General features: G+C 42.3%; 1 protein-coding gene across 2 annotated transcripts in view; it reads left to right on the top strand.

Annotated features, from left to right (window-relative positions):
* Positions 1–17,844: 17,844 nt before the first annotated feature.
* The window catches only part of ERO1B (endoplasmic reticulum oxidoreductase 1 beta), a 64,371-nt gene continuing 58,365 nt past the window's right edge, over positions 17,845–23,850 (top strand). For both annotated transcript variants that reach the window (XM_032609304.1, XM_032609303.1), the window contains exon 1: positions 17,845–18,152. In XM_032609304.1, the coding sequence (XP_032465195.1) occupies positions 18,051–18,152 (102 nt within the window). In that variant the 5' untranslated portion in view covers positions 17,845–18,050. The remainder of the gene's footprint in view (positions 18,153–23,850) is intronic.

Genomic DNA, 23,850 nt, shown 5'->3' with positions numbered 1-23,850 from the left:
AAAAAGCTTTAAAAAAAAAGAGAGTACTGATTACCCATTTCCAATTTACTTGCTATTACTATCTTTTAAAACTCTTGATTAGACATTAATGGTATTGATTTTTTTAATGTACAGAATGTATTTATATTAATTTGTATTGATTTCTTTACTCATCAACCTTTTATTTTAACTTTTATGGAGTATAGTTGATTTACAATATTGTGTTAGGTTCACGTGTACAGCTAAGTGAATCAGTTATACGTATACATATATCCACTTTTTTTTTTTTTAAGATTCTTTTCCCATATAGGCCATTACAGAGTATTGAGTAGAGTTCCCTGTGCTATACAGCAGGTTCTTATTAGTTATCTATTTTATATATAGTAGTGCATATATGTCAATTCCACTCTCCCAATTTATCCCTCCCCCCCTTTTCCCCTGGTAACCATAAGTTTGTTTTCTACATCCGTGACTCTACTTCTGTTTTGTAAATAAGTTCACTTGTACCCATTTTTTTATCGCTTATCCACGTATAAGCGATATCATATGATATTTGTCTTTCTGTGTCTGACTTACTTCACTCAGTGTGACAATCTCCAGGCCCATCCATGTTACTGCAAATGGCATTATTTTGTTCTTTTTTATGGCTGAGTAATATATTGTATATATGTTCCACATCTTTATCCATTCCTCTGTTGATGGACATTTAGGTTGCTTCCATGTCTTGGCTCTTGTAAATAGTGCTGCAATGAACATTGGGGTGCATGTATCTTTTTTAATTATGGTTTTCTCCAGGTATATGCCCAGGAGTGGGATTGCTGGGTCATATGGTAGTTCTATTTTTAGGTTTCTAAGGAACCTCCATACTGTTCGCCATAGTGGTGGCACAAATTTACATTCCCACCAACAGTGTAGGAGCGTTCCTCATAAACCAGTTTTATATTTCAGACTTTCATTTTTAGAAGGTTTTTTCTTTTTTTTGAAAGTATATAGTCTATGGATTTTTTGTTGTTGTTGTTTTAGTATCTGTTACAGATAATCTCTGGCTTTAGTTAATATGAAAATGTTTTTATTTTGCCCTCATTTTTGAAAGATAAGTTTGATGGTACGTAATTCTTAGTTGGCACTTATTTTTCTCTCAGACTTTGAAGTTGTTTATTGTCATCCCTCTTAACATTGTTGCTTTGAGAAGTCTGCAGTATATTTAATTGTCTTTCCTTCAGAAGTGATCTGCCTTTTCTTCATGGTTGCTTTAGAGATTTTTTTCTTTGACTTTCTATTCTGCAATTTCCCTACATGTGGATTTCTTTTTATTCATCCTGTTTGAGATTCACTGTGGTTGTTAAATTTGTAAATAAAAGACTTTTATCATTCCTAGAAAATTGTTTCCCATTACGTACTTGAATACTGCCTTTCTTTCATTTTCTCTTTTCTCTCCTCTAGGGATTTTGATTCAGCGTCTGTTCTACCTCCTCATTCTAGATTTCATGTCTCTTATTTCTTTGTCATCTTTGGGTTTCTCCATCTTCTAGTTTCTATGCTGAAATCTGGGTAATTTTTTCAGAAATATTTTCCAGTTAACTAATTCTCTCACCTGCATCTAGTTAACTTTTTAATCTATCTTGAAATGTAGATTGAAATATCCGTGATTATATTTTTCATTTTTCAATGTTGTTTCTTATTCTTTTTTTACATCTACTTTAATACTCCCTTGCTATTTCTTCACTTTTAAAATTTGGCCTTCTTTCAATGTGATCATACTTTAACCATGTCTTACACAGTTATTTTAAACTCAGAATCTGATAATTCCCATACAGGCATACCTCATTTTATTGTGCTTTGCAGATATTGCTTTTTTTACAAATTGAAGGTTTGTGGCAACCCTGCATCCAGCAAGTCTATCAGTGTCATTTTTTCCAACAGCATTTGCTCACTTTGTGTTTCTGTGTCACATTTTGGTAAATTTTGCAATACTTCAAACTTTTTCACTATTATTCTGTTTGTTATGGTGATCTGTGATCAGTGATCCTTTTTTTTTTTAATTTTTTTTTTTTTTTGGCTGCATTGGGTCTTTGTTGCTGCGCACGGGCTTTCTCTACTTGCAGTGAGTGGGGGCTACTCTTCGTCGCAATGCACAGGCTTCTTACTGTAGTGGCTTCTCTTGTTGCAGAGCATGGGCTCTAGGCGTGTGGGTTTCAGTAATTGTGGCTTGAGGGCTCAGTAGCTGTGGCTCGTGGGCTCTAGAGCGCAGGCTCAGTAGTTGTGGCGCAGGGGCTTAGTTGCTCTGTGGCATGTGGGATCCTCCAGGACCAGGGCTCGAACCCGTGTCCCCTGCATTGGCAGGCGGATTCTTACACCACGCCAGCAGGGAAGTCCCTGATCAGTGATCTTTGATGCTACTACTATGACTTGCTGAAACCTCAGATGATGGTTAGCATTTTTTTAGCAATAAAGTACTATTTAATTAAGGTATATACATTGTTTTTTTTTTAGATATAATGCTATTGCACACTTAATGGGCTACAGTATAGTGTAAACATAACTTTTATATGCACTGGGAAACCAAAAAATGGGTGTGACTTGCTTTATTGCGACATTCACTTTATTGTGGTGGTCCGGGACTGAACTCACAATATCTGGGGTATGCCTGGAGTTGGAATCCTCAGAGGCTTAAATCTGTTACTTACTGTTTCTGCTGACTCTTACTGAACAGGTGATTCCTGTATGCTTGGTGATTTTTTTCAAAATTGTGAGTTCACATTTGACTGAAGTTAACCTGTGGGAATCCAGAGTGCCTAATTTGGAGGGTTTTTTTTCCTCCTTGTCTGCGAGGAGCAGACAAGACTACCAGCATGAGATCCTTTTAGTCTGACTTGAGGGTGTTGGCTACATGGGAGCCTTAGATTAGACTGCTTCTTTATGCCAAGGGCCACAGGTTTAGCCTAATAATCATAGTAATGTTGTTTACAGTTGCCCTAAGGAAAGCACATGTTTTCCTTTGTTTTCTGCTCATCAATCAGCTTTCAACTCACTAGGCCTTTTAACATCTTTATTTTCCTTGGTTCCTAGTCTATTAGTTGAAATAACTTCTTCCCAGTATAAAGCATAGAACTGTTTCCTCTTCCTCACAGGATAAGACCTTGTTTTGTTTTGATTATATCAGAGCTCTCCAACCTTGGATTAAGAGAGGCTACTTTCCCTTTCCTCTGGAGAAGAGAAGTGGACTCACAGGGCAATGAAGCACCGAGGAAATTAACCAAGGCCCTGAAAGGAGATGTTTGGAAGAGTGTACCCTGATAGAAAAATCTCAAAGTGAAATTGAGACCAATCAGGGTTCTTGGCCTCCTTAATCAATAGAAATTAATGAGGCCAGACAAGAAATTCAGGCAAGGCTTTACTGGGGCCCCTGCCGCAGCAAGGGGGGAGTAAAAACAAGTAACAGGTTCCCCTGCTCACTCCCCAAGGGGAGTAAGCCTAATATGTTCCTTATATGGGGTGAGGGTAGAGGTGTGTCCAGGGGTCAGGCCTGAGGGGTGGCTTAGGTAGTGGTGCTGTGTGCAGGGGGCATGCACTGTTCCCTCCTTTTGCTCCCAGCTCCTCAGAAGTGGCAGTTGGGTTTCTGGTCCTTTTGTATCTTCTTGTCGATAATTTGCCCCACTTTACAGGCAAGCAGTTACTTATAGCCCCTTATAGTTTCTTTGTATTTTGTTGCTTGAGGAGATGTTTGTCCAGGTGCAAGCACTGCAGCAAAGTGTCCCAGGTCCTTATAAGCCAAAAAGAAGCAGGTTTGAGAGAAAGATGGAGTGGTGCGGCTACAGCAACATTTACAGTGCTCATTTCTGGTAGGAGCTGCTGTCTTCCATCAAGTAAAACAAGCGTAGGTTGTTTTTGTTACTGTATTTTATTTAGTTATTTTTTTGCCACACCACAGGGCTTGCAGGATCTTAGTTCCCTGATCGGGTATCAAACCCAGGCCACGCGGGCCACAGCAGTGAAAGTGCTGAGTCCCAACCACTGGACTGCTAGGGAATTCCCATGTTACTGTTTCTGTTGATGAGCCAAATGTGAGAGGGAAATTAAGCCAAGGGTAATCACTAATGATATTTGATCTTTTGTTTCAGATGTCTGTTTATTGTGATAAGCATGCATACAAGAATGAAAAGGAAAATCCTATCCCAGACTGTTAGAGAGATTGACACCCTAGCCATCTCTGGAGAGACTGACTTGATGGACACAAGAGACTGGTAGTTGACAAGTCTATTTAGGATCGTTGAAATATACCAGGGCTTACATAATACAGATCCTCTTTAGCTATTTATTCATTCTGTGGCAGTGGTCCCTACTAATGTCAGATCCTCCTGGGTATTGTCAGTTGCTACCACTACAAGATGTTTTGGTTCTGTAACAAGGTCAGAGAAACTAAAATATCTGTGCCCTTTAAGGCTTTTACTGAGGTCAGCAGTATTCAATGAGTTTTGTTGGGTCCTTATTGTAACAGTAACAACTGACATTAACAGTCCTTATCCCAGGCTTAATAGGAAATGGGGATTTAGTAGTGAACAAGACAAGCATGATCCTTGACTCAAAGTGCTCAAGGTAAAAATGGTTGCCCCAATCTTGCCATAAAATACTTACTACTTTTGAGAAATCAGACTGAACCTTAGCGGAGGGGTAAGAGAAAAGTTAGTATGGTAAATATAACACTTTATCAGGAACTTCCAAGAAACCTAAGTAAAGTAGAGATCTGCTGGGTTGCCTCAATCAATCTGCGCCCACTCCTAAGTATTCTTGCAATGGGCCACTTTCATCTATACAGTTCAAATAGCATACATGTTTATACAAATCTGGTGCATCTGTGGGGGGGTACCCCGCTCAAGCAGTTTCTGAGAATTTGGAATTGGGACCAAGAGATTATATTCTCATTCTAGAAAGGAAGAGAAGTAAATCTTAGAGAAAATGGCTGCCATGTTCTGCTTATGTGGACGGATAAGCAGAGAAAGCTGCTATGCAGTGAAAAGGAAAAGTTGACACCCAGAAAAGGCAGAGATGAGATTCGCTGAGATTCCTGAGGAATCTGAGCCCCTAATTCCAGTTTATTCCTACAGCTGTAATAGGGAAGAACAAATATGACTCCATATTGGACCTGTTTCTTTTACTTTAACCTGTGCATTCTATTGCTTTTGCTTTGAGTTGAGAATGTTGCCTATAGCCTGAAATATACAGAATAGCGCATTCTCAAGGCTCTGACCTTTAAGGGTGTAACACATTTCCTTTCATATAGAGATAAAAAGTTGCAGAGCGGAGAGTAACATCCTGTTGGAGGTTTACAGGAACATGGTGACCTAACCTACCTGGACAGTTTCAAGAACAAAGGATTGCAACACCAAGAAGTTTGCAGCAACCAACCATGCCCCTCCCTCATCTTTGCCTTTAAAAATGCTTTGCTGAAACCGTTTGGGGAGTTCGGAGTTTTGGGGGCATGAGCCACCTGTTCTCCTTGCATGGCCCTGCAGTAAACCTTTCTCTGCTCCAAACTCTGTCATTTCGGTATCATTTGGCCTCAACTATGCATCAGACGCATGAACTTGTGTTCGGTAACACAGCCTGGCTGCTTCCTTGCTCCTGTGGCCCCCGAGTCACTCCTGCTTATAGCTATATCCTTATAGCACATTGCTCCTTTCTGTTTAAATTAGTCCAGGTGGATTTCTATTAATTTTTCACTAAGTTATAAATTTGCAATAGATCCGTACAACTATAGGGAATGTTTTTCTGTTTGCTAAAGGCTGGAAATAAAGATGAAAACTAGAAACATTTGCTTTTTGATCAACTCTGGGCTTTCTAAGAACCATCAGCAGGGTAAGTAATTTTGGCAAAACTTACTGTGCTTCATGGGTCAATCTGACCTTTGCAACTGTTCCTTTTCTGCCTCAATCCATTTGTTTGCCCACCAGATGAGTCCCTATTCTGAGAGAACCTGAAGAAGTACAGCAGGGAGGCACTAATCATTTATTGGTTAACAAACGATACACTTTGGGTTAATTATACTTATGCTGTGATTTTACCTTTTACTTCTTGAATCTGAACCAGCAATAGTATAGAATACTTTTCCCTAGTACTTTCCTGGTGCCTGGAGCACCAGAAAAATCATTCATGGGTTACTTTCACTGTTTGTCTCTGATACATTGTTTTAATTATGCTGAACAGGAACTATGGTCTTATCCTCAGCCAGGGCAATTGTATTATCCTTACTGATCACAAGGTTACTGTAAGGAATGGCACCAAAAACTGAGGAGAGCTTAAACAAGCTTTATTTGGGAACGCTCCAGGGCAAGGTTCACTGGTCCGAGAGAAAGTGGCCAGAGAAGTCGCGCTCGGGCGAGGGTTTGGGCAGAATTTATAGGGGAAGAAGGGAAAGGGGTGTGGTGAATCTGGGAGGGCGCAGGGTATTCCTTATTTGGTGGTCTTTTCGGGTATCGTGCGGGACCATTAGTCCCGCCCCTCGAAAGGCGGGAAGGCTGGGCCGGGTGGAAAGTCCCCAGGTCAGTTCCTGGAACTGGGTGGTCCGGAAAGTCTCCAGGTCAGTTTCAACCTGTGAGTCTGATTGCGTTCCCCTGACTCGGGCCAGTTGGCCTTACAGTTACTTTTGTAACTGAGGATTGTAGGACATTTATTCAGCATGGATTAGAAAGTACTTGACATAAAGTCTACAGTGGTATTCATTCATTCAACAAATATTTATTGAGTGACTACTAGGGGTGCAGAGGAGGAATCAAATAAATATTCCCACCCCCATAGAGCTTACACTCCAGCTGAAAAGGAAAGAAATAAGCAAGATAAGTAAAATTGTATTTTCAAATAATGCTAAGGAGAAAATAAAACAGAGGAAAGACAGGAAATACCAGGGAAAGGGGTATTACAATTCTAGATATGGAAAGCTCACCAAGAAGTTGAATTATGAGTGCAGATCTGGAGCAGGTGAAGGAGTGAGTTACATAGATATTTGGAGGAGAGTATGCCAGGCAGAGACCAACAGTTGCAAAGGCCCTTGGTGGAAGCTTGCTCACTATGTCTGAAGAAAGCAAGGAGGCAAATATGGCTGAAGATGAATGAGCCAAGGAGAAAGTAAGTGGAGATGAGGTTAAAGAAATAATGCAAACACACCATTGTAAAGCAATTATACTCCAATAAAGATGTAAAAAAATAAAAATAAAAAATAAAATGACAAGGAATGCGGGTTAGATGCTCTAGGGTCTTGTCGTACTCTGCAATTTACTAATAAACCATTATGTGCTCCAAAAAAAAAAAAAAAAAAAGAAAAAAGAAAGAAATAATGCAGGCAGATTACATAGGGCCTCACAGGTCACTGTGAAAACTTGGGCTTTTATGAGAAGTGAAAAGGGAGCCGTTGAAGGTTGAGGAATGACATGATTGACGTATGCTTTAACATGAGTACTACAGTTGTTTTGTTGAAAAAAATAAAGCTGGGCAAGGAAAGAAGTAAGAACAATTTGGAGGCTGTTACAGTAAAATCCACACGAGTGATGGTGGTGGTGTAGTGGAAACGGTGACAAGTGATCAGATTCTGGATGTATTTTGACGAGAGAGCCAGCAGGATTTGCTATTGGATCAGCTTGGAGTGGGCGAGAAAAAAAAACAATGAAACGCCAAGGATTTTGGCCTGAATAATGGGAAGAAGGGAGTTGCCATTTACTGAGGTGGGGACCATGGCAAGAGGAGCATCCCAGGGCAGGGATGCTTGTCAGACATCAAAGTGAATGTGTCAAGTAGGCAGGTGGACGTGAGTCTGGAGCTGAATGCAGAGATCCGGGCTGGAGACAGAAATTTGGGAGTCACTCATTTGATGGCATGTAAAGTGACGAGGAAATCTCCAAGGGAGTGAAAATAAATAATAAAAAAGAAGAGCATATTAGGAGGTTGTGGAGATGAGGAAGAACCAGCAAAGGAGACAGAGGGAGGAAAACCAGGGCTGTGGTATTCTGGAAGTCAAGGGAGGAATGTGTTTCAAGGGGAGAGCGATCAACTGTACTGCTTTAGGTCACATACGTGAGAACTGAGATGTGACCTCTGGATACAGCAATCTAGAGGTCTGTGGTGAGCTCTGATAAGGGCAGTTTTGGTGGAGTAGTGAGGACAAAAACTTAATGGGTGTGGGTCAATGAGAAAATAGAATGAGCAGAATCGGACACAAGTGAATATAGAGAACTATTTCATGGAGTGTTCTGTAAAAAGAAAGGTGTGGCAGAAATAGGGTCAAGAAAGTGTTCTTAAAGGCTGGGCATAATTACAACACGTTTTTATATACTGATGGAGGAAGGCTGCAGAGTGGCAAGTTGGCACGCCGGAAACAGAGGAGAGAACTGTTAGGGCAACGCTCTTAAATTGGCCAAAGGAATAGGGCTAGTGTGTAAGGGGAGGGTGGGCAATGAGGAAAGGTAGATGCAGGCCAGGTACATGTGGTCGTAGGAGATATATGCCTCCCCTTTGGTTTCTGTATGCTTTTTGCAAATGAAACAATTTTTTTTTTTTTTTTTTTTTTTTTTGCGGTACGCAGCCCTCTCACTGCTGTGGCCTCTCCCGTTGCGGAGCACAGGCTCCGGACGCGCAGGCTCAGCGGCCGTGGCTCACGGGCCCAGCCGCTCCGCGGCATGTGGGATCTTCCCGGACCGGGGCACGAACCCGTGTCCCCTGCATCGGCAGGCGGACTGTCAACCACTGTGCCACCAGGGAAGCCCCCGAAACAAAATTTTTGGTTATCATACTTACATATAATGATAGTGATGGGTGACATACTCACTTTGGGATGACAAGGTTATTTTTAAAATCTGAAAAGTCCAAATGTTGCTAATGTTGTTGCTGTGAACATTGAGGGAAATGGTACGCTAATATTCCAAGACAGTCTGGTGTCCTTTCTCCCAAATAGTTCTTTCTGACACGGCTATGTGGATGTTTTAAAGTGTTTCCTAAATAATCAGCTCTATTAAAATAACCCCACAATAATTAGCCCCCTTCCTCTAAACACCAGCTATTGTTTTAGTTTGGATCTTTGAATCATGAGGCTTTTCTTGTTATTTTTTTTTTCCTCAAAGTATCCTACATTCCTGTTTCCTGGGCATTATTATAGATAGTCTAGTATCGACATACATACACTACCGAATGTAAAATAGTTAGCTAGTGGGAAGCAGCAGCATAGCACAGGGAGATCAGCTCCGTGCTTTGTGACCGCCTAGAGGGGTGGGGTAGGGAGGGTGGGAGGGAGGGAGGCTCAAGAGGGAGGGGATATGGGAACATATGTATACATGTGGCTGATTCACTTTGTTGTACAACAGAAACTAACACAGTATTGTGAATCAATTATACTCCAATAAAGATCTATTTTAAAAAATCAGGAAAATATGGCTGCTGACTGCTCCATTCACTGAATTTGCAACTTATAGCTACTTTCCAGTTCAAACTATTAAATGTGGGTACATGGGATAATGGGTCATTTATTGAGTTGCTCATACTGAAAATCAGAGGGATCATTCTAAAATGTTTAAAATATGTTAGAAGAAGCTTTTTGCTGGTTGGTTAGTTGGTTGGTTGGTGACAAAAGGCTTGGCAGAGCTCTCTGTTTTCTAGGTGGGATCACTGAAAGTGAAGATTGAAAAACTCTTAAAAATCATCTGGCCCAATCATTCATTTGATGCTTAAACTCCCCTATAACACCTCTGCTGAATGTGTGTCCACACTTTCCTGAGCTCTAGTGCCAGGGAACTGACCGCTTCACTCCTCTGTGTCGTAGACATTAACAAGCAAGGACGCATTCGTAAGTTTCTACTTAAAATGATGATGAATTGTATGAAACTTTTCAGGACAGGCAAGAGATTTTTCAGTTGTTACTCAAAGAATTATAAGTCAGAATTATGCTTTTACATAGATACAGAATGGGGAAATGCAGGTGGCATAAGAACCTTATGCAACAGGCTGAGCTGCAAAGGATCCTAAGCTAATTCTTGTCTGAAGCACCAGTCGCTTCACGGGTGAGGGCAGAGGATAATATCGGAAGTCTGAGCTGGAGGCTGCTATCCCAAAGCTATCCTGTATCTTAATTTTCTTCCCTAACCTTGACAGCGTGGCAGATGCTTTTCTTGTCTCTGACTTAGCTCCGGGTACCTGGTTTTACTGCAAGATTTAAAATCCCACCCTTCTGGTCATCGTTTTGGTCAGAAGATCGAGTTCATAATCATTAATGTTTAATAAGATAACTGAACACAACTATGCACTTTTGTTTTCTCTTAAAAGCACACAATGCAGACAGAGTGAAATCATTACAGGTTAATGATTCTGATGTTTCACTTTTGTTTTAATCTACCTGTTAGAATTAATTCCAGCTGAAGTAGACTTGGCCATTTTTGACATAAACCTCAGGATAGTAAGTTTACTAAAAAACTGATTTCACTGGGGAGAGAGGAATGAATAGGTGGAGAATAGGGGATTTTTAAGGGCCACCAAATGATGGATACATGTCATTATACGTTTATCAAAACTCATAGAATGTGCAGCACTGAGTGAAACCTAATATAAATTATGGACTTTGGGTAAGTCCGATGTGTCAGTGTTGGTTCTTTGTTGGTTCATTGATTGTAACAAATGTACCACTGTGGTGGGTGATGTTGACAGCAGGGTGGGCTGTGCTTTTAAGGGGCGGGGGTATAAGGGAACTCTACTTGCTGCTCAGTTTTGCTGTAAACCTAAAACTATTCTAAAAAAATTAAGTCTATTAAAAAATGATTTCACAAAGCCTTCAGGTATAAACACAAGTTTTTGAATAAGCGCAACTACTCATTTCCAAAATGTTCTTTTGTTATTAGAAAACTTGGAACCATTTTTCATAAATTGTTACCCATTGCAATGAAAACACTACAGTGGGGACTTCCCCAGTGGTCCAGTGGTTAAGACTCCATGCTTCCACGGCAGGGGGACACAGGTTAGATCCCTGGTTGGGGAGCTAAGTTCCCGCATGCAGTGTGGCTCGGCCAAAGAAACAAACAAATAAACGCCGACAGTGAAGACATTTACTTCTTCAGTAAATTATTTTGTACACTGAAGCATCACTCTAATTCAGTTGTATGATAAATCCAGGGATGTCTGAAAAAAGTACCACAGGCTAGGAACATCAGATTTTCAGACATTTTTTAAAGCAGAACCTGAAAACTGGGGGGAAAGGTTCTCTCAAGTAATTGTAAAGTAATCTCTGAGATAACTGGATATTTTCTCCGGGTTTTCTGATGGTTTTATAACCTGGTGGCAACTTCAGACTGATAAAAATAGGTAGTATTTTCTAAGAAATAGTTAGTTGATTTTATTGTTTAGCACAATGGAAAGTGAATCCCTGGGATTATGGAAGAAAAGAGAGGCATAAATGACCTGTTTCATTCTTGGGGTACTGGAATCCCGAGAATGCAGTTTAGTATGGTGGTTCATCCTGCTTCTGTGGGTGACCATGGACAACTGTCACAGACAATAAGAATTCCACTCGGATTCCAACCCTACGAGATATTAGGTAAGGGGCACTTACAGTGTCCTGCAGAGTATGTGTTATGCTCATCTTTTCTCCAGAAAAGAGCACAGGATTTTTATGTAACATCTCAAATGCAATATCATCCTGCTCCAGTAGAAGGAGAAGATCCTTGAAGAATGTGTATCTATGAGAGATTATCAAAAATAAATAAGCTACAAGGACAGCACTGTACGAGCTACATTGTACAGCACAGGGAATGTAGCCAACATTTTACAATAACGTTACTTTCTTAAATAAATAAATTAGTTAATTTTTATTTTTGGCTGCACTGTTGGGCATACGGGATCTTAGTTTCCCCAACCAGGGATCAAACCTGCTGCACCTGCAGTGGATGCACAGAGTCTTAACCACTAGACTGCCAGGGAAGTCCCTACAACAACTTTAAATGGAGTATAATCTATAAAAAAAAAAAAAAAAAGAATAACTATGTTGTACACTTGAAACTGATACAATATCGTAAATCAACTATACCTCATGAAAAAACAAAAAGATTTCCTAAATAGAAGAAAGGAAATCATATGAAGTGGAAACAAGCAAGTATGTGATTCTGTTAAGGCCAAATGAAATCTGTATCTGAGTCAAGATGTTGGCAAGTGAGAGAGAGTGATGCACAGGTGGTCAAGCTTCTTCCCAACTGATACTGGACAATCAAAACCAGATTCTACTGGGGGAAGGGGTTGGAGAAGGGGGACAGTAGGGCAGTAGTGGGGGAGGAATGGGGAATGTGCCCATTGGAGAAGCAGCAGGAACACAAAAGATGAAGCAGCTGACTGAACTCCATATATGGAGCAACTGAATTTGGAGAAACTAAACTTCTTGAGGTTCCCAACGGCTGGGGGTCCATATTGACAGGAGGGAAGAACTCAGTCGTTGCCGACACAGAAACACCTCCAACAGGCATTGAATGACCGTCTATGACCTTCTCTGCCTTTCCCTGTCTGCAATCACCATCTCCATGACCTTGTCCCTCTCTCCTTCCTGGCATGTTTGTTTTTATGTCATGCAAACATTCTTTCTCGGTGTTAGCCCTCACTGTCGTGTACCCTGGACACTTTGTGGAACGGACTGGAGTAGGAAAGTGGATAGAAGTCAGACAGTCCCAATGTGTAGGAAGCGGTTAAGAACTTCATGATTATGTGAAATCTTTTGCCTTCTAGAAATTAGGTAGGAGGATGAAATTGGCAGAATCATAATTATGACTATGTGAAGTCTTTTGCATTCTAGAAATTAGGTAGGAGGATGAAATTGGCAGAATTATGATTCTAGGTTTTCCAATTATTTACATTTAATAGGTGTTTCCCCTGATCACATGATATATGAACTTCTAGCACAATACCATAATATGTTTGTTATATAAAATAAAGTTTTATCCAAACTGCATGTATCACTATGTAAACTCCTTTAGAAATGGAAATAATTCTAACTTAAGTTTATCAGCTTTAATGCTGTTAAGTGAAAATACTTGAGTGTCACAGCTGAGTAAATATTCAAGAAAAAGCAATGAATACTTTAGGTAGGTAACTAACAAGCCACAGGCCAGCCAAATTCTTTTGTTTTGATTACTTTTCATCCCTATTGTGAAAAGAAAAGGGGAAGAAGTGCCCCCAGTAAAATTCAGAAATCCTATCATCAAGCAAAAATTCCCTTTATAACTAGTTACAAGTAGAAATCCACTTAAAAAAATGCCATGGCCGGTTGTTAACACACCAGTGCTGTCTACAAATACAGTTGTTTAAACACACCAGATTGCTGTCATTATTCAGCAGGTGCATTAATCACAATTCAGCTTGCTATCAGGAGTGAAAATTACTGGTGTGTAAATTTCCACCCCATTCCCTTGACTTTTACAGGCTCCGGACGCGCAGGCTCAGCGGCCATGGCTCACTGGCCCAGCCGCTCCATGGCATGTGGGACCCTCCCGGACCAGGGCACAAACCCACATCCCCTGCATCGGCATGCGGACTCTCAACCACTGCGCCACCAGGGAAGCCCTTCCCTTGACTTTTATTTTGAGCCATTCGTCAACAATTTCCTCCTTCATTAGAAGTCACAAGTTAACCAAGCTATAAAAAAAAAAAATCAAAGAAACACAATTTGATGATATCTCAGAAATGTAAATACTTAGTGCAATTTGGTTAATTCACAAAATCTCTTAAGCATTACAGTCATCTACTAAGAAAATTCTCAAGCCTTTGTTTCAACCATTAGCTATGGACATATCAAGAAGTGCTTGAGAAAAAAACAGAACTCTTGAAGTAGTAAATTTCCAGTAACTGGTTTCAACCAGTCCTCTGACAAGTGTGTTACTCCCTCAGTTTTTTTGCCAATCCCCCAATACACTTCTAAAGAACTGTCATCCATTGCCTTAAAGAAAGGCTGCCAGTTTCATCTTACTGCCTTCACCAGAAATGTTCCGGCCCAAGGAAGCCAGGTCCCAGCTGTCCATAGGAAATGTTCAGAGGGCACCATACCCAGGATTGGTTGTGAGATAGATGTCTTCCAAGATAAATTAAGATCCTAGATAATATTAACCAGTCAATCAACAAATATTTATCAATTACTGTTCATAGGAACTGAGATAGTTATTAAAGAGAACATAGAATAAGAAGAGCTAGTCCTCTACAACGTTACACACTAGATGTCAATAATACACGTATTCACAGGAAAAGCCAGCTTCTAATACAGAGCAGCAGATTGTTGGTGCTAAATGAATGTGGTGATAGGAACCGCCGTAGACTCTGGATGACTCACTCCAGACTACAGGGATGAGATAATTTGGCCATCGACTCAGAGAAGAAGAGAGATGTGGAGTGGAAAGTAGGGGAGGTGAAACAAAGGGACGAGAGATGGGGGAATCATTTGTACTTGAGAGCAAAACGGAATCTGCAATAAATATAAATCTGTCTTTGTGCATGGTGTCAGTGTGACTACATTTCAAATATGACTATTATTCATCTTGACTTAAGCACATTTTGACACTATTCATTCGAAAAGCTGAAGCACACTGAGGTCATCCATGGCTGATTCTGATTTTGGTTCCATTAAGAATCACGGGAAATACAGTCATAGCTGGCCCTAGTGGAATTACTATCTATACTAAGATTGTTCCTCCAGGTTAACCCTCTCCAATAATCTGTCCCAACCAAATCAATTATAAATTGTCATTGTTTGCAATGAGAGAGTTGTACTGATTGACTTCCTAGCCGGCCCTTCTCAGATTAATAGATCTGGAAGGTCTATAAATTCTTCCATTTGAGCAATGTGGTCAACTTTTCTACACCTTAGTTCCAGGTAATTAGGTTCATCTAATCCAGGTGATGTTAAGTAAATCAAAAATTACATAAACTACAGGATGCATATTGTTGCTATTTCTGGGCTGCCAGTGTCCAGAGGTGTGCTTCTTGGTTTTCTGCACTCAGGACATCTGGGACAATTTAATGAATGTGTGAATATATGCTGAGGTTAAAAAAAGAAGTATGTGCAAAGGGAGTACTCGAATAAAAGCATGACTTCCTGAAGGGGACATCTGTCACTTTTGTCTGACCAGCGTCTTTTTCCCTTCTTTTAATGATTGAAGGCAGTAGCACTCACTGTTCATCTGTGTAATTACGTCTTGCTCATTTTGTGTGGTATTGTGTGGTTGTCAATCAAAGAGCTTGCTCCCTCCCCTGAAGCTAAACTCTAGAAGAAATCTGAATTTTGATAGGAGAGACAATGACTAAAATGATTGGAACTGATCAGTCCAATGGCAGTGTCCTAGGTAAGACTCTCCTTGGAGTCCCTGAATGCTGTCCTGATGGACTTGCATTTCCGGAGGTGTGAGTGGTGAAATCTTCCTCAGTACTATAAGCTATTCCACACTTTTAAAATCTGCTATTATTAAAAAAAAATTTTTTTTAGCTAGAGCTGATTTTTGTGGGTTGCAACCAAAGGGAATTAGCGCATACACTTTACTTCTGTTACAACTTCCAACCATAGCATTAGGGATGGAAAGGTTCAAACTGCGCATCCAAGAGAGGACCCAAGAATAAAGATTTATTCAAGGACCTGAGATTTTATAACAAGTAAATTTATAATCCACTCTTTTTAACAACAACAAAAATTTCCCAGCATTTTTTTATAACATCATCCCAGGATGTATGTGTTACCAGTAACATAAAACGCTGAACAGAGACAAGGACTCTTGAGGAAAGTCCACTGGACTTGATAAGAGCAAAGCTTTAGCAGACTGATGGGGACAGAGTACGTTTATATGAGGGAAAGAAGGAAACGGGAGGATAGAAAATATAGGTTTGGCAAAGAAAAAAAGAGGAGGGATGGAAAAGTAGTTGGAAGAATCAAGTAAAAATTCTTTTTGTTTTTAAGTTAGGGATGAGCTAGACATGTATGGAGGCAGGAGAAAGAGGTGCTGAAAAGGAATAGGACAGCAGGGCTGGCTTCTGGGCATGTGACCTGTGCTCAGAAGGGCCCTTGGCCTTAATGCTCTGCTGTCGCTCTCTTGAAATTCTTACTATTTTTTGAGCCAGGACCCTGCATTTTCATTTTGCACTATGAAAGTGCTTCATAAGATATATGTAGGCTGATTAATGCCCCCCAAAGGTGCTCACGCCCTAATCCCCAGATCCTGAAAGTATGTTACCCTGTGTGGCGAAAAGGACTTAGCAGATGTGATTATGTTAAGGATTTTGAGTTGGGAAGATTATTTTTGATTATCTGGTGGGCCCAGTGGAATCACAGGGATCTTTACAAGAGGGAGGCGGTAGAGTTAGGTTTAGAAAGAGAAGGCATGTGACAACAGAAGCAGAGGGAGTGAGTGACAACAGAAGCAGAGGGAGTGAAACGTGACAATATGATGCACGGTCATGAGCTAAGGAATGCCTGGCCTCTAGAAGCTGGAAAACGCAAGAAAACATATTGTCCCCTAGAGAAAGCCTCTAGAAAGAATGTAGCTCTGCTGATCCAGTTTGGACTCCTGACCTCCAGAACTGTAAGATGATACATTTGTTTTAAGCCACTAAATCTGTGGTAATTTGTTATACAAACGGTGGGAAACTAATACACACTGCATAAATGTAAGGTGATGTATTACTAGTTTACTAGAAATCAAGAATATTAATAAAGCTAATAGCAGCTGTCATTTATTGAACATTTCTTTTTTTTTCCGGTACACGGGCCTCTCACTGTTGTGGCCTCTCCCGTTGCGGAGCACAGGCTCCGGACGTGCAGGCTTAGCGGCCATGGCTCACGGGCCCAGCCACTCCGCGGCATGTGGGATCTTCCTGGACCAGGGCACGAACCCGTGTCCCCTGTATCGGTAGAGGGACTCTCAACCACTGCGCCACCAGGGAGGCCCTGAACATTTCTTTTATACTAGGCACCATACTAAGTCCTTTATGTTTATAATCTTATGCAATGCTAGAACCATGTTTCAGGTGGGTATTAGTGTGTTTACTTTATAGACGGACAAACTGAGGCTCAGAGAGGTTAAGTAACTTGTCTAAAGCCACATAACAAACTAGGATGTTTTAGAGGTGGGAGCTGAACCCAGTTATCACTCCAAAATTTTCTGTGTGTTCATCCCCATTCCCAGATTTTATTATGAACTTGGGTTACGTCCCATCCTTTGTGTTTGTAATTATGTAGTTATGTATGTAATTATGTATATAATTATGTTTGTACGTGTCAGCATAGGAGTGGGAGCTGGACGAGGCAGAGGACGACATCCACGTCTGGGGCGTATAAGATGAAGGAGGAGCCGAAGCCATCTCCACAAGTCGCAGGTGGCTCATCCAGGCACCCGCGGTAGATGTGAGGCTACAGAAAAGTGGGTGAGACAAAGAAAGCGCCCGACACTTAAAAGTCGAAGAGCCCTCGTTTCTCATTTGCGTAGATCCTGGAGCCTCGCGGCCGTGCGGTGTCGGGGCGAAGACACACAGGGTGGGGCCCCTTCGCTCCGTTTCCAGGAGCAACTGCCAAGGGAAGGGGCGCAGCGGGCCGCCGGCTGCGAATGAGGACGCTCCTCCGCCCGCACCGCCCGCACCTCCCGCACAGCCTCTTGTTTTGGAGGCCCGCGTGGTCCCCAGTCATTGGCCGCCTTGGACCCGAAGCCCCGGGGAGGCGGAGCGGTCTCCGCAGTTGTAGTTCCCGGGTTCCCCTGCCGCCGGCCCCGCCTTCCGGCCTGAGGCGCCCTCCCGGCCGCGCGGGACCACAACTCCCAAAAGGCCTCGCGGTCGGAGGGGGCGGGGCCGGCGCAGGGGAGGCCGGGGGCGGGGCCGCCTGGGGGATGAAGTCGGGGGCACTCGACTCACCAGCCTCGCTCACAGCTGCCGGGCGCCAGGCAGAGCGTCCCCTACCTCCCGACGGGCGTGCAGACCTCTGACCCTGGAGTCTCTCGACCGCCGGGAGTCGTCCCCTTGGGTCGTCGCCCGGGCCGCCCGCCGTTCTCCGGCCCCGAGGGGCCCGGCCGGCCGCGGCGAGGGGAGAGGTCAGCATGAGCCGGGGGGTCGGGCGGGCCGGCGCAGGGCAGGGGGCGGCGGCCGCGTTGCAGCTGCTGGTCACCCTGAGCTTCCTCCCGAGCGTCGTCGAGGCCCAGGTGAGCCCGAGTGATGGCGGCGCGGGGACCCCCGGCCGAAAGCCGGCGGCTGCAGCGGCGGCGACCGGGCCGCGGCTGAGGCGCGGGAGGGCCGGAGCCGGAGCCCGGCGTGGTTTCTGGCGAGCGGAAAAGATGGGGGGGGGGCGGGGAGGGGGGATGAAACCGTGATCGTTGAACCCAGGAAACGCTTGCGAGCCGCTCGCGGCGTACGGGGCTGGCGACACTCCTGGGGTGATGGCAGGAGAATGAGGAAGATGGTGACGGTCCCCGGAGGTGTTTTCGTTTCTGTCTTTCTCATGTTTAAGCGGCTGAGAGTGTGGCGGGAGATGGGACGGGAATGAAAACCTCCGCGGCTGTTTTGGGAAGAGAGCACCTAGAGAAATGGGGAAGCCCTCCCCGCGGCGAGCTCAGGGGGTCGGCGGGCAGGTGGAGAGGAGGTGACAGACCCCGCGGGCCTGCAACAGCCGTGTGGATCGCGAGGGGGACGAGACTTAACTTCCTCGACTTTCGGACTAGAGAACCCCTCGCATCTTCCCTCGCTCAGGACCGCCGTATTTTTACCCAGCTTGTACTTGGTCTGCTAAGTGGCGTCGCCAGGTGAGCCCAAGTACGAGACCGGAGGTCTGTGTCTGATCTTGTGGCTCCATCAGCAGTGAGGTGCTGGCTGGTTAAATTAGGGTTTGGGGGTTGTCTTTGTGAGGCGTATCTTAAGGAAGGGTTCTCAATATGCTGGAAATCAGAGCGTTAGCTTCCCGCAGCCTTTTGCCTTAAGAAAGGTGTTTGCTTCTTTTTCATACAGGAGAATTTGAGTAGACCTCTGCCAGGTGCTCTCTTGCCTGCACCTGCTCCAAAGTGGCAAAACTGCTAAAAGCAAAAAACACAAAAGGTGTCTCAGGTGGCCCGATAATGAGGGAGACGTTGATTGAAGCAATTAACAAGCTTGCTGATTGTTAAGTAAAATTGAAGATAACTGAGGGTAACCGTGTAAACATGTTTTTCTCACTTTTTATTCAGACAGTGTCATAGTGTTATGGTGTTCTGAATCCCGAATGCCCGAATATTCAGTTTCTGTCCCTGTTTGAAGTTTTTTTTTAAGATTTTTTTTTTTGGATGTGGACCATTTTTTAAGTCTTTATTGAATTTCTTACAATGTTGCTTCTGTTTTATGTTGTGGTTTTTCGGCTGCGAGGCGTGTGGGATCTTAGCTCCCCGACCAGGAATCAAACCCGCACCCCCTGCCCTGGAAGGTGAGGTCTTAACCACTGGACCTCCAGGGAGGTCCCTGAATATTTTTTAAATGAAAGATTTGACAAAAATAAAAGGGGCAAAAAATAAATAAATAAATAAATAAAAGGGGCAGACTTTTGGTTTGGGTGGGGAGGGAGGATGTTAAAAATGCAGATTCTCTGGGTCCATTACCAGATGTTCTGATTTAAGGGATCTGGATGTGAACCAGGAATCAGCATTTTAAACCAGCCTTGCAAGTAACTAATGCAGTTACCCTTGTAACTATCTTTTAACCCCACTTGGAAACACTGAAATAGATAGTGGCCATCTGGGCATATCTACCAGACTTACGAAAAGTATATTTTCCGAATTGTCTTTGGCAAAATTATTTTCTAGTTATTAGTGGGTCGTTTCTTTTTGAGTAGAATTTACATTTAGCTATTTTTAAAAATTTTGATTTTTCTCATTTTCTCTTTATATAGCATATATTAATTGTATACTTTATTACCAATGTAGAAGTTTTGTTTTCGGTTCCTATCACTAATTATGTGTATTAATGCTTTATAATTCCATGTGTACTTTAAGTTTTATTATATCCAAGTGAATATATGTAATTTAAGTTTCATTATGTCCAAATGAATATATATAGTTCAATAGTTAAAGATTTGCACATATTCAAGGTAGCATTGTACCAAACAGTCCTCAAAAATGAATATACGTTTTTTGTTTCCAGTGGTACTTTCTAATATAGTGTTGGATCATATTTTAGATAGTACTTTAATCTGTAACATGTTTAAATATACATTATCTCATTTTATTTGACATATCTGTGGGCCCACTGAGGTAACTGATGTTAAGAGAGCTTACTTGATAAATATCACACTTGTTAAGTGAACAAGATTAGACTGGAGCCCCAGTAGGCTTCTTTCTGGTTTATCCAGTGCATCTCAGCGTGCTTGCTTCTTTGCGGTATTAGAAATAGAGCAGAGGGAGACCCAGGAAAATAAAAAGATGGAACCAAGCCAGTTCTTTCTCTTCTCTTTCATACACTAAATTGGAAGAAAAATGGTAAAGAATAAAGGGAAGAATTAGATTTTTTAAAAAGTACTTCTATTCAGAAGAACTTAGTTAAGGAGATGAATATTTTGAATATTATCTCCTTACATTAAAAGCATAAAATTATTTTTAAGCACACGAAATGATAGGCATTTGTACACCACATACCCCATGTTTTATAAATGAAATGCAAATGTGCTTTGTATTATGGCAAAACATAGGAACTAAAAACATAGTGCATACAAGTGATATAACAAGTTAATCTTCCTGTAAAGAAATAACTTCAGTCAGATATATTTTTAAATTTTTTAAAATGCATTTCTGAGGTGGCAGGAAATCAAGGAATACATAAAGCCGCCCCGCACCCCCCCAGGTTGGAAAGCCAGAACCTTGAGACTCAAACAGTGCTGCTTCAGTCCCATTACCTTGAGGACTTCCCCCGAACTCTGAACACCTTGAGCCTTCTGCTTTAACAACTGCATGGAGTGGAGTGAACAAATAAAGCGTGTGTCTGCCCAAAGAGAGGGAAATAAAAGGAGGCCCCACCATAAAGATTGGGCTCCACAGAGCTACATCTTCAATACAAGGGTAAATGAGAAATGAAACCCACCGCAAGTAAGGGGAAAGTGAAGAAACTCGCTAGGGGAAGGGAAAAAAAAACTGCCTTGAGAATTTGTAACCATGAACCAGCCCTTATACAGGGCAAATTCATGCCACCTGTACTGGGAAAAGCTTTAAGTGGGAAATTTAATTTGTAGCAGCCTCAGGTTGGTACGCTCCCAGTTTACTGGTAAAAGCAAATATCCAAATATACTGGGATTTATTTTCAACCCAGGCCCTAAAGAATTCTTGAAGATAAAGTGTCAGGAAGAATAAGCTAATAGTCAAAACACACAAAGGCACCATGAATGAGATGTTAGAAATATAGATTATAGAAATAGACCTATAATGACCTTAGATTTTGAAAATATCAGACATAATTTAAAATCACTGTTTAATGTGTTTAAATAAAAAGCCTTGAAAGTATGAAAAAGAACAAGAAATTTTAAAGAATTACCCAAAAGATTAAAACATAATGAAATAGAAGTTCTAGAAATGAAATTAAGAAATCAGCGGATGGATTAAATAGCTGATTATACCTAGCAGAAAAAAATGATTATTGAATCAGACATCCATTTAATGTACTTTTCTTTCTACTTGACCCTCCAACACCTCCTTTTCCATCACTTTTAGCTTCATACTTCACTAACAAAGTTGGAGTAATCAGAATAATCCACATCTGTCCACCTACTAGTCTCTGACACACATAATTTGACTTCCTGTAGATTACCATGGATGAACTGTTTGTGCTCTTATCAAAGGTCAATCCGTCTACTTGTATTTTAGTCCCATTCTTTCCAATTCAAGGACATGGCTTGAGCAAATCTTCCCTTTCTCTCCTGGATCATTGATTTTTCCTGCTCTAATGGACTGTTACTGTCATCATAAAACATGCTGTTAATTCTATTTTAAATTTCTCTCTTGAGCCACCCATCTCTTCTGACTCTGCTCAGTTTTTCTTTTCCCCTCTATAGAAAAACTCCTCAAAAGAGTTACCTTTATCTTTCCTCTTCTGATCATTCAGCCCATTCCAGCCTGACTTTTGGCTCTACCACTTCTTTAAAACTGCTCTTGTCAAGGTCACTAATGTCTTCTTGCTGCTAAAGCCAGTAGTTTAAAAAGCTAAGGTTTAAAAACTATCAGCAGGGTTTCCCTGGTGGCACAGTGGTTGGGAGTCCGCCTGCTGATGCAGGGGACGCGGGTTCATGCCCCGGTCCGGGAGGATCCCACATGCCGTGGAGCGGCTGGGCCCGTGAGCCATGGCCGCTGAGCCTGCATGTCTGGAGCCTGTGCTCCGCAATGGGAGAGGCCACCGCCCCCCCAAAAAAAACCAAAAACAATCAGCAGACTTTTTCACAGCTCACCACTCACTGTCCTTGAAATATGTTTCTTGGTTTTTTTTTTTCTTTTTTTGGTTTCCAGGATAGTATACTTTTCTGATTTTTTTCCCTGTCATTCTGCAGGCCAGTCTTTCTTAGAATCCTTTGCTTGTTCCTCCTCTGTCCCTAACAGCTAATGTTGAACCTCAGGGTTCAAATCTTGTAGTCTTTCTTCTCTCCACCTTTGTCATCTCATTTAGTCTCTTGATTTTAAATACCATCTATATAACTGACTTTCAGAATCTCCAGACTAGGATTCTCAGCTCTAGAACCATACATCCAACTACCTTTTCAACCTCTCCACTTGGATAATTAATAGGTATCACGAACTTGAGGTATCAGGAACCAAATTCCTGATTTTTTTTTCCCCCTCAAATCTGTTCTTCCTACAGACTCCCCCTTAAACCTATGCTGCAGCCAAGCTGACTTCTCAGCTGTTCCTCAAACACGGCAAATGTGTTCTTGCATTGAGACTCTTGGACTAACGGTTTCCTCTGCCGAGCTAACACTCTTCTCATATATTCATGGGGTTCACTCGCTCACTTTCTTAGGTTTCTGCTAAAGCGTCACCTTATCTGCCATGTCCACTTACCTAAATTGTCGCCTTCCCTGACCATACAATATAAAAGAGAAACCCTTCATCCTTGCCTTGTACTCCATGTTCCTTTTAGGCTTTGCTTAAAGCTCTTCCAGTGGCTTCCTGCCTCACTCAGTGTTGTGCACGGTACAAAAACATACTTGCTCTTTATCCCCTATTCCTGGCACGAAGCTCCTAAAAGCCTTGGAATTTCCTGAGAAATAGGGGTGCCCCTTTCAGTCGTAGCTGAGTTTATGCTAATGAGGTGACTTAGGTGGGAACCCCTAGAGAGCTTCAGGATGAGCCTGGTGCAGAAAGGCCAAGTGCTTAGAGGACTGGAACTTTCGGCCCTACCCACTGATCTCCAGGTTCGGGCAAGGGGTGCTGTAGATTGAGCTCTGTAAAAACTCATAGAACAGTGAGATTCGATGAGCTCCCAGGTTGATGAACGCATAGACTTGCTGGGAGAGCAGTGCAGAGGCACAGAACTTCTGCATGCTGCCCCCCTCCCCCCATACGCCAATCAGTACCTTGCCCTGTGCATCTCTTCCGTTTGGCTGTTTCTGAGTTGTACCCTTTGCAGTAAACCAGTAAACGTAAGTAAAGTGTTTTCCTGAGTTCTATAGGCCATTCTAGCAAATTATCAAACCTGAGAAGGAAGTTGTGGGAACCCCTCTCTATAGCCGGTCTGTCAGTTACAGGTGGCTTGGGGCTGGCATCTTAAGTCTGGGCAGTCCTGTGTGTCTACACCCTTAATCTTTGGGGTCTGCTCTAATTCCATGTGATATCAGAATTGAATTGGGCACCCAGTTAATGTTGGAGAGGTGGAGAATTGGTTGGTGTGAGAAAACACCAGACT

This window comes from Phocoena sinus, chromosome 16, assembly GCF_008692025.1.
Source record: "Phocoena sinus isolate mPhoSin1 chromosome 16, mPhoSin1.pri, whole genome shotgun sequence".
Classification (NCBI taxonomy): Eukaryota; Metazoa; Chordata; class Mammalia; order Artiodactyla; family Phocoenidae; genus Phocoena; species Phocoena sinus.
The sequence above is the reverse complement of the archived record's forward strand: the minus strand, read 5'-3'. Positions and strand labels throughout refer to the sequence as shown.